The 16,574-nt window shown below is 37.9% G+C and overlaps 1 protein-coding gene across 1 annotated transcript in view; it reads left to right on the forward strand.

Annotated features, from left to right (window-relative positions):
- Anos1 (anosmin 1) overlaps positions 1-16,574 on the forward strand; it is a 168,103-nt gene that overhangs the window by 79,266 nt on the left and 72,263 nt on the right. Inside the window, exon 3 of the mRNA XM_074062600.1 lies at positions 14,152-14,214. Coding sequence (XP_073918701.1) covers positions 14,152-14,214 — 63 coding nt within the window. The remainder of the gene's footprint in view (positions 1-14,151; positions 14,215-16,574) is intronic.

Genomic DNA, 16,574 nt, shown 5'->3' on the forward strand with positions numbered 1-16,574 from the left:
CTAGGGCTCTATCCATTTTTTGACTATTCAGAATAATACTGTGTCATGCAAGGTGGTGCATGTCTATAATCCCAGCTACTTGGGAGGCAGACATCAGGAGGATCTCTGTTCAAGGACAACCCTAGGCAAAAACTCAAGATCCTATCAGAAAAATAACAAAAGCAAAAAAATTATACTCATGGCTCAAGTGGTGAGTGCCTGCCTGCCTAGCAAGCGTAAAGCTCTGAGTTCAAACCCTAGTACTGCCAAGAATAATACTTTTACAAAATTTGTGCTTAAGCCTTTTGGTGGTATGGAATGAATTATAAACATATTGAATGTACTGTGTCATGAGATTTTTGCATTGAGTTTATGTCTAATCTATTGTAGAATTGTGTTATAATACTAAAGTAAATTCTGTGTTTCATCCTTTGCCCTTGTTGCAAATCCAATATAATTAAACTCAAATCCTCAAACACTCCCCAGACCCCCAAAGAAACCAGACCAGAGTTGGTACCTTTCTGGAACACTAAACACTTAAATCAGTTTGGAAAGAACTTTGAACAAAACTTTTCAGAAAAGATGAGAAGGTTACCTACACATAACCACACAATTCAAATCACTTGCACATTTACTTCTGCACCTGGAACTGTCTGTGGTCTGTAACAATTGAGATAATATCTCTCTGGTCTTAAGGGATCCATGACAATTTCAAGTAAAACAGCTCATATGTATTTGTGTCTATGTATGTGTACATGTGCTTCAGTGTCATTTACATTTTGGTCTCCTGGTTTGTAGGTCTTGTATATTCTCTTTTAGAATAGTTTCATAAAACAAAGGTAACAATTGTTAAAAATGTTGATTATCCAATGGATACTGCTTTTCTTGTAAAAAGATTGATCCCATAATTACATCTACTTGGTTGCAAATAAAAGAGGATCACTGAGATAAACCCTTAAAGAGAAGACAAATGTCAGAAATGTTATTTTGTACCACTTGCCACTTCCCAAATATCTCAGTATTTTCTCCTTTACTAAGGGTGAACAAGATAGCTAGCAATGTCACTTTCGTTTCTTTGTTCTCTCTCTGTGGGTGCATGTATGTGCCTGTCTCTATCTGATTATGTTTGCAATGATTCTTTAGATTTATAAAATATTTTATTTTTTATTATCCCCTCCCACATAAAATCCTTTACTTGCTTGACATTTCACACTCTGACTGACCTACTTATTTCCAGTATTCTCCTTATCATTTACAAAATTTTATTTTTTCTGCATATGGGTTGCCCTGTTGAAGAAAATAGCTCGTCTTAGAGAAAATAGTAGGAAGAATATTGTAGGAGGAAGTGTGAAGATTCTATTATGAGCAGAAAACATAGCTGTGTGGATTATGATTATACTAGAAAAGTAATTCTGTTTTTGAACTAGTGGTTTTGGTAATATTCCAAAGACTTTTTAGGGGACAATTTCTACCACTGGTTTCTTTCTGGAGAAGGGATTGTATCTATTACTTTCAGAGATAATTCATATGAATGACATTCGATAAAGCTTTTCCAGTCGGGACTTACAGATTCACTTTTTCTTAGTCTTCCAAATGTCTCCTAATTACAGCAACAGGTTTCCTTCATTGAGAAGAACTAATTTCAAACTTCTATGGTTTTATTGCAAGAGACAGAGGTGGAGAAATGCAATCTTTCCAGCACCATTTTAAATTTTGCACATGTTCTTTTTTGATTACAAAATGTCTGAGCAAAAGGCCTTGCTTCTTTTTCCTCTTTCCAGCAACAAGTGCGATGTGGACTTATGAGAAAGGGAAGGCTCGCTTCTCTCACGGCTTCATCGAATTGATTTGGTAGGGCCATCAGTGTGGCCTGCAGCGGATTTGCATTCGCCTGGTATTCTGTCAAGCGGCAGAAGGGAGTTTGCCTGCGCTGATGGCTTTCTGAAACCAGCTCCTCTTCCTCTCCCTCCTCCCCCCTTGTAAGGAGATCGTGGTGTGAAGACAAACAGATGCCTGCTGCCAAAATGCAGTGCTTAACCTGACCTCAGCTGGGCCCACAAAGGACGGCTTTTAGGTCCCCAGTGAAACAGCCCCTGCATTTGATCACGCCGTGAAATTCGCAGTGAAAAGCCCCATGCCTCTCACTGTTTAGCCATGCAGGGTGTAGGGACGCTGGTGCTTGGAGGGTGGTGGGAAGCCAGAGAGAAAAGCCAAAGTAACAGCAGGGACAAAGACGGCCTTCCTCCCGTCTTTGATTGTTAGGTGGTCCATCAACCCTTGGAATAGTGCACCCGGGTCCTAGAAACATTTTGTTGCCCCTGGTCTCCTTAGTCTTCTGGGTGGGGGAGTGCTGAACGGGAGGGGGGATGAGGACCTCATCACCACTAAAGCAGCTGCATCTACCAAAAATTCCAGAAAAGCAAAAGCTCATCTCTTCCCAGAAAGGACTTGCCTTATCTGACCCACCTAGACTCTCTAATATCTTATTTCTGCCTTGCATTCTTTTTGCAATAAGGTCTGCACGTCTCCCTCACATTTCTATTAAAAATTAGTAAATTGAGCATGAGTGTCTAATATTTTCTATAAATGCATGACGGTTTCTAAGACATCAGACAGCAGACAGAAAAGATGTGTCACATTGTAAAAGTGCACTGAATGTCATTAAAAATGAAGTAGATTAGGTTTCTTCTCACTAAAGTGGGCTACATTCTCAGTGGTGTTTTGGTTGTTACATTTTTCTGCAGATGCAGGGTGTTTTAGGTCACTTGTGAATTAGTAAGTCTAAAATGAACTGAATGAATGGGGGGGGCGGGGAAATAAAACTTGTGAAAGAAATGTCTTTTGCTCTTCTTTCTGGTTGCCCCTGGTCAGTTGTGCTGTTCAATGTAGTGAAATTTAATAAGAATAATAAAGCTGCCTGTTGAGATTTATGGCATTTTGTACACCTTATCTAAAATTTCCAAAATTTCCTGTGTGGCTGATTCTTTCTAAGTTCCCTCCAAATGGAAGAAAGTAGTCACTCACTATGTTATCTTTCTCCTAAATGTCACACATTCCGTTACAATATAGTAGTCATCTCGTGTAAGTCATTTTCAAGTGCAAGAAATCTCACTTATGGAATTTTACCATTTGATGAAGCAGACCCTTGAATATTGTCTTTGTGAGGTAACAAAATGATTAGTTCTAGAAATGGCATTTGAGATTAGTGGAACAGAAACTCGGTCATTTGTCACTGGCAAAGGGTATAGAATTTTCTTCTTCTATAACAGAGCTGTTTTCTTGCCTGTGTTGTACATTTATGCATCATATGTTCTGTGATTCCAAAACACATCAAGCAATCACTCTGAGGATTGCCATATTCCTACCCTCATTTTGCCCAGCTGCTAAAGTTTCCCCTGAGTAATCTATGTATTATAGATCTCAGAACATGGCAGGAACCTTGCAGTGGGTCTATAGTGCTGAGCTTTGCAGCTTTATTTTTAAGTTTACAAAGATCAAATCTGTCCAGAGCATAATCTTGATTAAATTGTCCTCCATCACTCTTTCAGTTTAAAGCAGGCAGACTGTATGGTTTATGTATCTCTGGTCTCCCAGTCTCTCAGATTATCAGACACATAGATGTAGCTACATAAATGTATGTTCAGGGAAGGTAAGCAGGGGGAGAGGGAAGTTGCAAAGAAAAGTAAGAGTCTTGTTGGGCCCTCAGTGAACACTGGCAACACAATAGACAATCAGAAGGTTTGTGGCTACGTTCTTTGCATTTTTCATGACATAGGGGTTAAATTTGAATGACGTGTGTACTCTTAGTTAGTTGTTTCAGGCAGTACCAATGAAGAATGAAAAGTACTCCAGGTCTGAAAACTGGAAGCAATTTAATACAGGGGGTTAGATACTTCTAAAATGATTGGAAAGGTTGAAGTGATGGGCTGTAAACGAAGCCTCCAGAACTGACTCCAGAAGGATTTCTCTGGAGAAATAATTCCATTGGAATGATTCCAGTTTCTCTGGAGAAAAGCTATCAGAGTGAAGAAACCTCTACTCACTGAATTTCTCCACATACCCAGGAGGCTTTGGAAAGAAGACTTAAAGACAGCAGCAGAAAGTCCTCATACTTCCATCATGGTCCCAAACAGCAGAAACAGTGGCCAGGGGACAGGCAAGAAAATACTTCCTGCTTGTTTCTGCCATTCAAATGCTGCATAAGTACATTGACAAGAACATCACTTGCTTGGATTCAGAATCTTTAGTGGCAAGGTTTCTGGGAAAAGTCATTTTTCTTTCCTACCCCACTAGAAGGAAGGCATGGTGGATGTTGAATGCACACCTTTGTACTTTTCTTTCAATGCTGTCAATTTGTCTTCTCTAATATGGTAGGGCTAGTACCCACATATGACTGTCTTAGTCAGTTCTCCATCACTGTGCCAAAATACCAGTTTTCCATCACTGAGCAGAAGAACTTAAAGGAAGAAGGACTTCTTTTGGCTCATGGTTTTAGAGATTTCAGTCTATGGCTACTTGGTTCCATTACTTTTGAGCTTGTGCATGGCAAAACATCATGGTGCTAGGAACACAGGGCAGAGCAAAGCTGCTCACCTCATGATGGCCTGGAAGGAGAGAGTGGTAGGGAAAGGGGCAGGGACAAGATATACTCTTCAAAGGCATGCCCCCAGTGACCCACTTCCTCCAACCAGGCTCCACCTTCCACAGTTTCCACCACCTCCTAGTATTCCACTCAGTTATGAACCCATCAATGGATCAATTGTCCCCCATGATCCAATCACTTCTCCTAAACCCTACCTCTGACCATGAGTCTTTTTTGGGGGATACTTCATATCCAAACCATACACTCTATAAACTTAAGTTCTTTAAAATTAAGTAAATTTAAATATTTCACTGTCAGTTGCACTGGGCGCATTTCAAGTGCTCAGTGGCTTCATCAGTTGGATGTCTGTAGAATTGGACAATGCATAGATAGGTCACCGATGTCATCGCATTATGTTGGACAGCCCTGTGTTACACGATATGAGCTTCCTTTGCAGTTTTCAACTTTTGGTTTAGCAGAGCAACTGATATATGAGCAGGTAAAGGAGTAGAAAGGGTAAGTATGGAGTCACTGAGCAGTGTTCATTTAGCTGAGTTGTGAAATGCAAAACAAGAAGAGCCATCTTTAGGTGGATCCTTAATTCCATGCTTCAGGCCAAGAGAGTAATGAGGGGAAACAAGCACAGTATCCTGACGTCTGTGTTGCTCACAGGGCAAAGAAAGTGATTCCAAATAGTGTGCAGAATCTCCCAAAAGATGAGGGTCATTAAGCAAACTTTCATTCTGAATCAAACTGAGTTTGTGCTTGCTGCTTGTTTTGGTCAGATCAACAAATGACTTTAATTGTTAAATTATTAAAATGGAATTTCACTGAATACAAGAACCTCAACATTGCTCTTCTAGGGGTGAAGAAACAAAATTAAACATCCACATCAGTTTGTGCAATTTCTAGTTTCAGTTAAAGGACGAATAGGTTCTATTATAAATAGTGTCCCATCCATAACTAATACATGTTCTCCACCATGTTGTCTCCTTTTCAACTGCTAGAAAGTTATGAATATTATGTCTAAGTTGTTAATTTGCACTAGACCTACCGCATGATGCTAAGTTGAATGGGTTTGTTCAGGGATGCACGAATGTCTTGAAGGAGCTTTTCTGTTGACAAAGCTGGGGTGATTTGATCTGGCAAGGGAAACAGGAAACATGAAAGTCCTCATGAAATTTGGTTCCCTGATCCTTTCAAGAGCACACCAGGCTTGCCTTGAGCTTGACGTGTCAGACAAGCAAACCACACAGATAGATATTAAGCTGTCAGAGCTACAGGAGGTTTCTATGTGTAAGGGATTAATGTTGTCACCATTACTGATTTGTCTGACTGCAAGGACAGAATCTATTTTACTCACTCACCTCTCAGACAAATAGATTTCATTTCCCAGAAATAATAAGTGGGCAGCATTTATGTCTATCCATGGCTTTCTTATATATTGGTGATATAAACCACCTATTTACCCACAAGCAGATATGCTAACCAAGACAGGCTCGAAAACAGCTCTGTGAGATTTAACATAGGGAGAGAGAGCAACATAGAATTTTTCCTGTGATGCATATCACATTTTACTATCATTAGCATAGGAAAAAAGGACACCAGGCCACCCAGTTTGGGGATATGATTGACATGGTTCTTTAGAACTACTGATAAAATGATTTCTTAGGAATTGTGTGTCACCAAGAAAATGTTAGAAAAAAGTAGACATATGGAGACAAGGATTAGAGCTAAATTTGCGTAAGCTTTTAAACATAGCATGAAGTGAGGGAAATCCTAATCTCCATTCAACTTGTTTGGGGTCACCCAAGAGTTCTTTAACATTGGGCCTCAGCGATGTCAAAAGCATGCTGTGCAGATTAAATTCTGGCTTCCATTTGGGAGACAGTCTAACTCTTTAAACCTGAGAAAGCTTCTGACTGGTGGTGATTCCGTATGAGTTATGTAAAATCTGACCTAATGAATGCTTGTGATTCTGGGTGTGCAAGGTCATTCTTTCTTATCCAGCATGCAAACCTGGGTGATGGCTATGTCAAGTTTCATGAGTTACTCTGACTATCTGGGGTCAGTATGGGAGAAAGCTAAGTGGTTGATTTGCTAGTCTGCCAAAGGACACAGATGTCTAAAATTAAACTAAAATAAACAATGAAGTGCACACACATCAGCATGCACACATGTGTGTTACACTTACGGGTTTGAAATTATGTGTAGCAATAATACTTTCTAGCCATTACTAATTTTTTCTAGCAGTTTGATTATTTAGACATTGTTTATTTTTCCAGAGAAAAGGCTGTCTTGTCATGTATAACCATTTGATTGAGCTCTCTGCTTCTCCAGCAAATTTGCTACTGGCAGCTCTCTGAGCATCTTTAGGAAAATTCTCCTGGTAGGATTGAAGTTTCCTTGTGTGAGAAAAGGGCACTTACCTCTCCTTTCCTTCTCTTTCTCAGCCAAACACTGACATCAGTCTTTCCTCTTTGGACTTTTAATAAACATGGAGCAGTTCTGCAGATTTTAGAAGTTATGCAGGAACATAGGCAGGCCGTACACATACTACAGAAGCTCAGATCAATCCAGGACCAGTTTAAACTGCCAGGAGAGTAGGTTATGTTTAATTCCGATTTCCACTGTGAAGAATGATTTGCTTTGGTGTTGTAGGAAGACTTATCCAGTACAAAGGGGGACACATTTCAAGAGGCAAATTGGACCACACTGCTGGATAAATTGTTTCTTGTGTTTGGAATTAGAAGCTGAGACAAAGAGGCAGGAAGATTGGGATATGAACACCATGGAATTAAACTGGACATCCAAGAAGGCAGACTACTGTGGTCCTTGTACCATAAGGGTCCCGAGGCTGTGCTTACACCACCTGGCATCTACTTTGTTAATTTTTAAAATAATCTTTTGCCCATAGGCCTATGTCCATAATGGCTTCTAAATGATGCCTGCCTGTGATTTTGAGATTTTACATAGTTTTAAGGTTATCTTATCAATTTATTTTCAATTTTTATTTAAAAAATCAGGAAAAGCTATAAGAATAGTGCAATGAAAATATACCTTTCATCTAATTCAGGTTGGAAAACTCTCTGATAAAAACTAGGTAAACATTTTTGGCTTGCTTGGTCATCTGTCACAACTACTCAACTCTATTATTTTAGTGCAAAAGCAGTGACAGATTATATGTAAATGAATGGGTATGGCTGTTTCCAATAAAATCTTATTTACAAAGACAGGTGGCAGACAGGACTCAGATCTTTGTTTCTAATAGCTTAACCCAGTCTAGATTTCTCAATTATTTTTTTCTGCATTTACTTTGCTCTATCTCATTATATAAATGGACTTATAATTATTTTTTCCAATCATTTGAAGTTCCAGACATCATGAATCTTTACCTCCAACAATTCTGCAAGTATATTGTCTTAAATAAAATAATTTATTTGAAATAATGAAGTTCAAGAAATTTATCATTAATGTAATATTATTATGTAAACTATGGGCTACGTTTAGCTATCAATGACTGTCTCAGTAATGTGCTTTATAGCTTACTTGGTCTGATTCAAGATCTAATCCATTATCATGAGTAGCATTCAGTTGTTATGGCCTTTGCTCAGGACCTGACCCTCACTTTTCTTTGTCTTACAGGACTTTGGTAGTTTTGACATCTATGGCTAGTTGAATTGTAGAAGGAACCCCAGTGTATGGATTCGCTTGATCTTTCCTCATTAGATTCAGGTACTGCATTTTGGGCAGATTGGTGTGTCAGAGAGGCTATGTTCTTCCCAGTGAATTATCTCAGGTGGTACAGGACTTTGCTTGTTTTTTTCTTTTCCTTCCTGCATTCCTAGGGAGGATAACTTTGTTTCCTTATTTAAATTCTTGTCTACCAAGGGTCTTCACTGTTGAGTTGTCACTTCCTCTTCATAACAAACATCTTGATTAATTTGAGCAACAACCCTGAGAATACTATTTGGAACTTCAGCACTGTGTTAAATGCTATTAGCAGAGGATCCAGTTGAAAATCTGGATGGATGCTAAAAAAGCATGGCTAATCTTCACTGAAACAGAACTCCAAGTGTGCACTGTGAGAGTGCATCATATGCATCATTGAAAAGTTTAAGGGAGAAAAAATTACCACGAGATTATGGCTTTCTGATAATAACTACCTAGATTAATTGCTTTTTTCCATTTTGTTTATTTATTTAGTTATTCATTCAATTGGTTAGTTAGTTTCTAAAAACACTGAACAAAAGGAGCTCTTGATGTCAGGGCTCCCTTTGTTGTGAGAAGCCTTGTTATAAAATGAGGCCCAGGCTTCCTTACAGGCATCAAGGTGGGAGAGTTAATTATCTTGCACATGTTTCAGAGAAAGTTGATTTGTGATGTGAAATGTCTTAAGCTTAAGGTTATTGTGCTCGTTTGGCACGCTAATCCTCTGTGGTTAGGCTTCCATGATTGTTCATCTGCACTTCTGTGGGCTTCCTGCCAAAAGATTTCATTATTTTGGCAAGATGTGGTGCACTTTTTGACACCCAGGATTGTAACAATTTCTATACCAATTTAGAGCTGGAGGAAGTCCACGAATACTTCCAAAGGCAGTAGGGTGCACATATTTTAAGAAACAACTTCCATTTTAAAAACCGATCTGCAGTTTCCCAGAGAATGTTGCTGTCAGAAAACAGAAATGATCTTGGGAAACTTCTGTTGAGAGCATCGTTTTAGGTTGAACATATATATTAACATGAAATAAAAAGGTACATTTTGTTCAGAATGCAAGGCTTATTTCTTACATTCAGTCAATAAACCAGAAAAAGAAATATCAACTGTTATTTGATTATTTTAATCGTTCAAGAGAAAATATTTTGTGAAGGTGTAATATATGTCCTACAAAATGTCACAGTCTCAGATTTTTTCCTTCTTGTTCTACCTTCCATCACAGAGAAGAATATTACCATCCCTTTCAACCATAGCTACTGGAATTTTTGGCAAGAAATTCAACACTTTAAAAAGAATTATTGAGACATGTATGAAAAGCTAGAGTTAAAAGAAAATGTAATTTATTTTACAATGAAATGAAAACAAAGATAGGCACTAGGGAAATATGAAAGAACTTAAATTCTCCTCATTAGTTCTCTAGAAATGGAAGGGAACCAGATTCATAGAGCTCTCTACTATATGTAGGTCCTTTAAAATGTGAAGTAAATTTTATTTTGAAAGAGTACTCTTGGCAAATATTATTCTACCATATTATGTATCAGAAACCTGTGATTCAGATACCTGAGGTTAAAATAAGGCCAGGTATGGTTGTAGCAGGGAGGAGGGCCAAAAAAGAAACAGACAGGCTATGTTCTGACAACGAGGCAGGGGGAAGGGATGGCAAGGCAGAGAGAGAAAACTTAAAGAACTGAAACATGAAGGTCACATAGCACTGGAGAAATAGAATAGCCAATGAAGTCACATGCAGCCATGTAGGTTGAGCTTTGCTTCTTGTTTCTGTAACTTGCTTGCAAGGGCATATAAGGTGAGACCCCTTTGTTCTCGGGGCTCAGCCTTTGGTCATGAGTTCACTGAGTCTGTGCTGGCACAATAAAATGTTGCTTCCTGCTAAACTGCCTCAGTGTCCCGTATCTCAGCCTGAGATTTCCGCAACATTTCGGCATGTACCTGTAATCCCACCACTCAGGAGGCTGAGGCAGGAAGATCATGAGTTTGAGACCAGTTTGAGTAGCACAACAAAAACCTGTTGCACAAAAAACACCCCCAAACCAACCAACCAACCAACCAACCAACCAACCAGCAAACAAAGAAAAACAACAACCAAGAAGAAAAAAAAAGCTCAGAGAAGTTAAAATGAAACTTGAATAGAGAAAAATCAATTAGTAAGTGGTAGATGAGAGATTGTGTTCTGGGTCAATTGACTCCAAGGTTGTGTGTTTTCTTCTGTTTTTTTTTTTATCTCATACCTGGCTGGAATCATCAGTTTTTATATCCCTTACTTATGAAGTGGCCTGAGTTATCTACCTGTCCATTCAAGCCCCCTCAAATCTAGCCCCCAGAACTGTAAATATAAGGGGCACACATATCTAATCTCCAGCACTTCCTCTCCGTATCGGAAAAGTGTGACAAGACAACAGGAGAAGTTCATGTGCCTCTCCATTCAAACTCTTACATCCTTCAAACTGAGCAGTCAAACTGAGTGATCAGTCCTAGGAAGAGACATAAACCTAAGTCTACCATTGTTTTTATGAAGGTGTTTTAGTTTCCAAATCTGGAGGGAATAAGGATCAGTTAGATGACATCAGAGTCCTGACCTCTTTAAAATTTTGCGTTTCCATGTTGTAATTCCTATAAAGCTCTCTGGAACTTAATCAATTGATGATGTCCTATTTGTCCTCTACTTTCGATCAGACCCCCTCCCTCCTCCTTCTGATCCTCTCTTTCCGCATACCAACATGCTCCAGTTTTAGCATTTTGAAGCACAGATATGTAAACAGAGAACAAAACAAATCATACAAAAAGCCCCTGCTAAACTATGAAATCTCCATGTTTCTAGTCTAGTTTTCATAAAGACCAGCTCCCCAAAGTTTTAACATTTTCAGTCTCAATTTTTCCCCTACTTAGAATTGTGTAGTTCATAGATTTAGTAAATCTATTACTTAGTATGACACTGCAAAATAGAACTCAGCAAATAATACGGAAAGGACTGAATTAGACATGTGGAGAGGAAGACAAGAAGAACTTGTAAATACTCACCGTAACTTTAATCATTGCTGTGAATTTCATACCCACATTTCCAATAGTTTGTTGGACATCTCTCCCAATATATCCTCAGGACTCCTCAAGTTTATTATGTTAAACACTCAACTCTACACCTTTCCCTATGCTTGCTGCTTCTGCATCCTCCCTCTGATCCATCATCATTTCCTTTCACATCTAGGTTAAAACTTTCAGTGCTCATTTCTCTCTTATTCCATCTTTCAATACAAAGCAGCAACTACGTCCATTCATTTGCCTCTACACACTGCCTTTCGTGGATGTATTGCTCATATCCCTTCACTCAACGTCCTCTGCTGACCAATGGCTTATTGACACTAGAAACACTGAGGGAAGATTTGAATGCCATTGTGCAAACTTTTGCTCTGGTTTTATTCACTGCAACACCTCTCTAACCCATTTTCTATATGCAACACTCAAGTCACCTTAAGCACTAATTGGAGCAAGCAGCAATCTGTTCTGAGAATGTCAGTGCTCCTTGATGAATTTCCCAGGGTCATCCTTGTAGCTTTGTTTTCCACTAGTCTTCTCTCCTTTTGGCAATTGTGCACCATACCTTGTGGTTTCACAAGGTATACTTTCAATTGTACAAGACCTACTCATTCTCCTAAGGTAACTCTTGGGTCCTCAGCCCTACAAAGTCTTCTCTAATAAGACCACATGGAATAACTAGTACATTGTTAGTTTTTCATGGCAGATTGTTCTCTCATCTATTTTATGCTTCATTGCTGCAGACTAACTTACTCACATGCTTTTCTCCCCTAAGAGATTACATACTACTTCAGGACAGAACATTCTGGCTACGTTTGTCCATACCTTGGTGATGAGATGATTACTTTGCACATAGAAAATATCGATCCTTATTTATCGATTTAGCAGATGCTAATCTGAACAGGTTGGAATGTATAGGCATGCTGGCTTCTTTGTTTTAGTGTGGATTTTGTTTATTTAGCATAATGCAATTATGAGTTCTGCTTCCTTGATTATTGAATGCATGGAAATGTAAATGTTGTGCAGATCTTTTTCCTTTGCTTCAGAATTTATTATGATTGCTTTTTGGTAACGCAATTTCCTTTGCTGTATTTTATGAAAATGTTCGGTTAAATGTAACTTTAGTGAAAGTGTTTGGCTACATGTATGGAATTTTGTGCTAAATTGGCCAGATGGGTGTTCACCAACACAGTATCAACAGCGTTCTTCTTTGTCAGTATTTTGGCTCATATGAGTTAGATGTTTTTCTCTGTAATGTGAAATACTCAGTTTCATTGGTTATAATTATATAAATGCCTTGGCATCCATAGCTTCTTTGGTATTCTAGGACCAAATCCTTTCTGGGATCATAATAATCTAGTAATTCCGTAGATTTGCTAATGACTTTTCAGGTTACTAATTTCTTTTGCATACATTATAACATTAAGCCCCTGTATTAAGTGCTCTAAATAGGGTCATGTGTTATAATGGAAATAGCATTCCTTTGAGCATGGATTCCAATGGAGCCATGGATTTCCCTGGCTCTGCTTGACTCACTCTGTGTCCCAAACCTTTCCAGACTTCTGTGTTTCCTCATTCTTCTTAATTTGTTGTTATGAGCCTCCATTGAGCAAATAGTTCTAAATGTGCTCCATAATCTGTGAATCTGAATCATTTTCAGTATTGTTTTAATAAGTTAAACAATTAAACTGAAATTTAACTGTAAATTTTTAATTGGAAAATATATCAAGAAAATTTAAATCACATAAAGTAATCATAAGCTTATGAGAATGATATGCCTATATTTAGATGACTGACATTTGACTCTACCTGACTATTAATTTTTGCTATTGAATGCTTGCATGAAATATAATTTTGCAAATCATATCTCCATCCATGTGAGTATAATATTTTCATTTAGTCACAAGTCCTGATTATCATATACACATGAAGGCACTTACCAAATATAAGTATATATGTATACATGTATATATACATATATGCTTATATATACACACATACTACATGCTATATATATGTATAGCTATATATACAAACTAAATGCTGTGTGAACAATATATAATTATACGATATAATAATAAACTTATGCACATATGGAATTTTTGTTAAATAATGTTATTTTATTATTATACTTGCTATAGAGAATGGAGCCTGGCTAGCATCTTTGAGTCTTTAAGTTATTAAAATATATATGGTTATTACATGTATGTGTATGTTTAAGCAAACTTTATTCTCTGATATGAAACTCTTATGTCAGAATCTAATGTTCAGATTATTCAGTGTATTTTATTGAAGTAATTAAGCTGGATAAATATCAATATTATTGGATTCATTAAGCTGACATGTTTATAATATGTGTGTGTATTTGACATTTGACACAATGCATTTTCACTCAGTAACTCAAAGAAGATCATACAAAATACAGCCCTATGTTGCCAATTGAAAAGCAAGTTATCATTACATTTTATGAGGAAAAAATTTCATCAGAAGCAACAAACTTTGAAAAGTTTTTCTTATTGAATAAAAATACCACCTAAACTGTTCATCCTAATAATGAGTATCATTACATTTCATATATAACTCATTGCCAGACTGTATAATTTTCCTTTTATAATTGTGTTGAACTATATTCTTTTTGGTTCCTGTTCTGCAATGATGCCCTTGCTTGGATTTGTGTTATACTTAGTTAAAATGATTAATTGATTAGTGGGTTTTTTGAGATAACCTGGAGAAATAGGCATTCAAAGACCACCGAATAGATTCTCTTTTCCTTTGGCTTTGGTTCTTACCATAGGTTATTTATTGATGTTGTTTATCCCTTCCAGTGCCTGGAACCCTGCAAGGAACCAGGGGACTTGAGGAAACACCAGTGTCAAAGCTTCTGTGAGGTAAGACAGTATCAAATTAATTTTATTACCTATACCTGGAAGACAAGGCACTCTTTAAAATTACAAAATGTCCTGGCTGTTCTGCAGGTGGAGTTCTGCATGGTGTTGAAATCTTCCTGACATTTGGGAGAAGCAGCCCATATTCTTGGTAGTGGAGTTTCTCAATCATTTTCCTCTCATTGACCCCTCCCCTTCCCCCTCCCCCCACCTTGAGATTCTACCTAACCTGGATAGAATGCTTGCCCACTTTGAAATGTATGGGAAGCATCTAACTTTGCCTGTGTTATCAGTTAGATAATAAAATGAAGGTATTGCACTAGAGACCACTGTCTAAAATCATTCACAGATTGATAGCATGGAGGAGGGAAAGAGCCACCTTACTGAGCTATGACCTGCCAGCCTGGCTTGTACTAAGATGTAGCAGGAAAATGTGGAGCCAGGCAGACTGCCTGTTTCCATAGTGGCCTTGAGAAGTAAAGAGAGTAGGAAATCCCTTGAGGACCAGTAGAGAGCACAGTTGAAAGTGTTCACTATGCTCAGCTGAGTGAAATATGCTCAGCTGAGGGTCTGGGAAGTGAGCCAGAAGAAGTGCCCTGTAGCATCGGGATGAAATGATGCTAGGGACATCTTTGATGGGAACTGGAGGCTGAAATGGAATTCTTCCAAGGGATCTGGGTGGGGAGTAGTCAGTTCTTGCTGGGGTTTTACTTTGGAAAATACACAGACTCTATTCTGAGAAGATGACTGTAGAATTGGGATTATGATCACTTTCTCAATATGTATGTGCATAATGTATCTTCATCTGTTCATTTGACCTTCCTGATGAACTTGGAGTTAAGCAAGGCAGATAGTAAGTTACCAAGAGCAGTGTATGGAAACCATGGAGAATTGGGAAGCTAAGACTTGTCAAATAAGATGATGATCTGACCCAAGGCCAGTGTTCCAGATAGAAAGGCTGGGTTTCCATCCATCCTTTGACACCTCTCCCTGGTTGGCCACGTGTTGCTACAGCTGGGCTTTGCTTTGGTCAATAACCAGTGTTATGTTAGAAAATAAAAGTGCATTACTGAAGTGATCAGTATCCAATCTTCCTTATCTCACTTTATTTTGCTCTGATAGTTCCTTCCCAGCATTTTTGTCTAGCTGAAATATTTATGCTCCATAAACCTTTATCCAGTGATGCCTGTTGCTAGAAGCACTTCTGGACTGAGCATTCCTGTTCATGAAGTCTTTGGAAACATTTTTTTCATTGTGAACATTAACATGCCTTGAATAATACATAGGACCCCTGACACATATTCAGTTATTTAGCCAGTTGCTCTGTGACTGACAAAGCAAATGATTTAGTGTTAAATTAAATAGAAGGTTAATCCTCCAGTGTCTTTCTGTATCCAGAATTTTTGGAGATGCAGAGGATGAAACAGAATAGTATAAATCATGGTTTCTGCCCTCTCTCATGAGGTTGACATAGCATTCATCTGTTTTATCAAAATCCAAACTTTTTCAGAAACCACATGCAGTAAGTTTAATTGTATCTTATATTAGTTTAAAAATGGTTTAAAAAATTTCCCCAAAACTTAGTTTTACATTTGGCAGGAACAGTATCTTAGTACAGTGAATCAAAATAAAATGATTTTAATCAAGTTCACTTATTCAGTGTGAATGCTTTGAATAACTGCAATGCATCCAGCAGTTAGGTGGATATCCAGCAGTAACCAAATTAAGCAAAGTCCTTTCCGTATTGGAGTTTATTTTCCCCTAAATGGAAGAAGATCTAAGCTAGGAATCAGGTGATGTTGCACTTCATCATCATATTATTTTAAGCAAGTAACTTAACCTATGTGTTCAACTTCATTTTAAGGTCTTGAATGTATTATCTTATCCAGTGTTTTATGAAAACAGACAGTGACTGTGAACATACTATACAAAACTTCTCAAGCTATACCAAAGTAGCAGTTTGGTATTGATTTTACTAGTATGTGTTATAAGATTGTGTGCCACAGCTCTGGGAAGTGTCTCTGTCAACTACTGATTTTGAATTTTTACTCTAGTTGGTAATCCATGTAACATCATTAGATCAAAATGTTGAGCACCATGACACTCCTACTTTTATTTTGTATAATATTCTGTACACAAACTAAACATCTATATGAATTGAAATTTGTTTTTGTAGAATCCTGGGGATCAAGGTGGACTGTACTGTTCACTGGATTGATGCAAAGTAAGATAGAATTGAAGGTCATTTGTAGCCTTTCTTCTTGGAAATTCCAAATGTGATCGCAAGTTTCTGTAATTGCTCTTCTCTGAGGGAACTGTGAGGTCTTCTGAACCAAATCCAGCTGATTAAAATGGGACTCAAG

The sequence above is a fragment of the Castor canadensis genome, chromosome X (genome assembly GCF_047511655.1).
Source record: "Castor canadensis chromosome X, mCasCan1.hap1v2, whole genome shotgun sequence".
Lineage (NCBI taxonomy): Eukaryota > Metazoa > Chordata > Mammalia > Rodentia > Castoridae > Castor > Castor canadensis.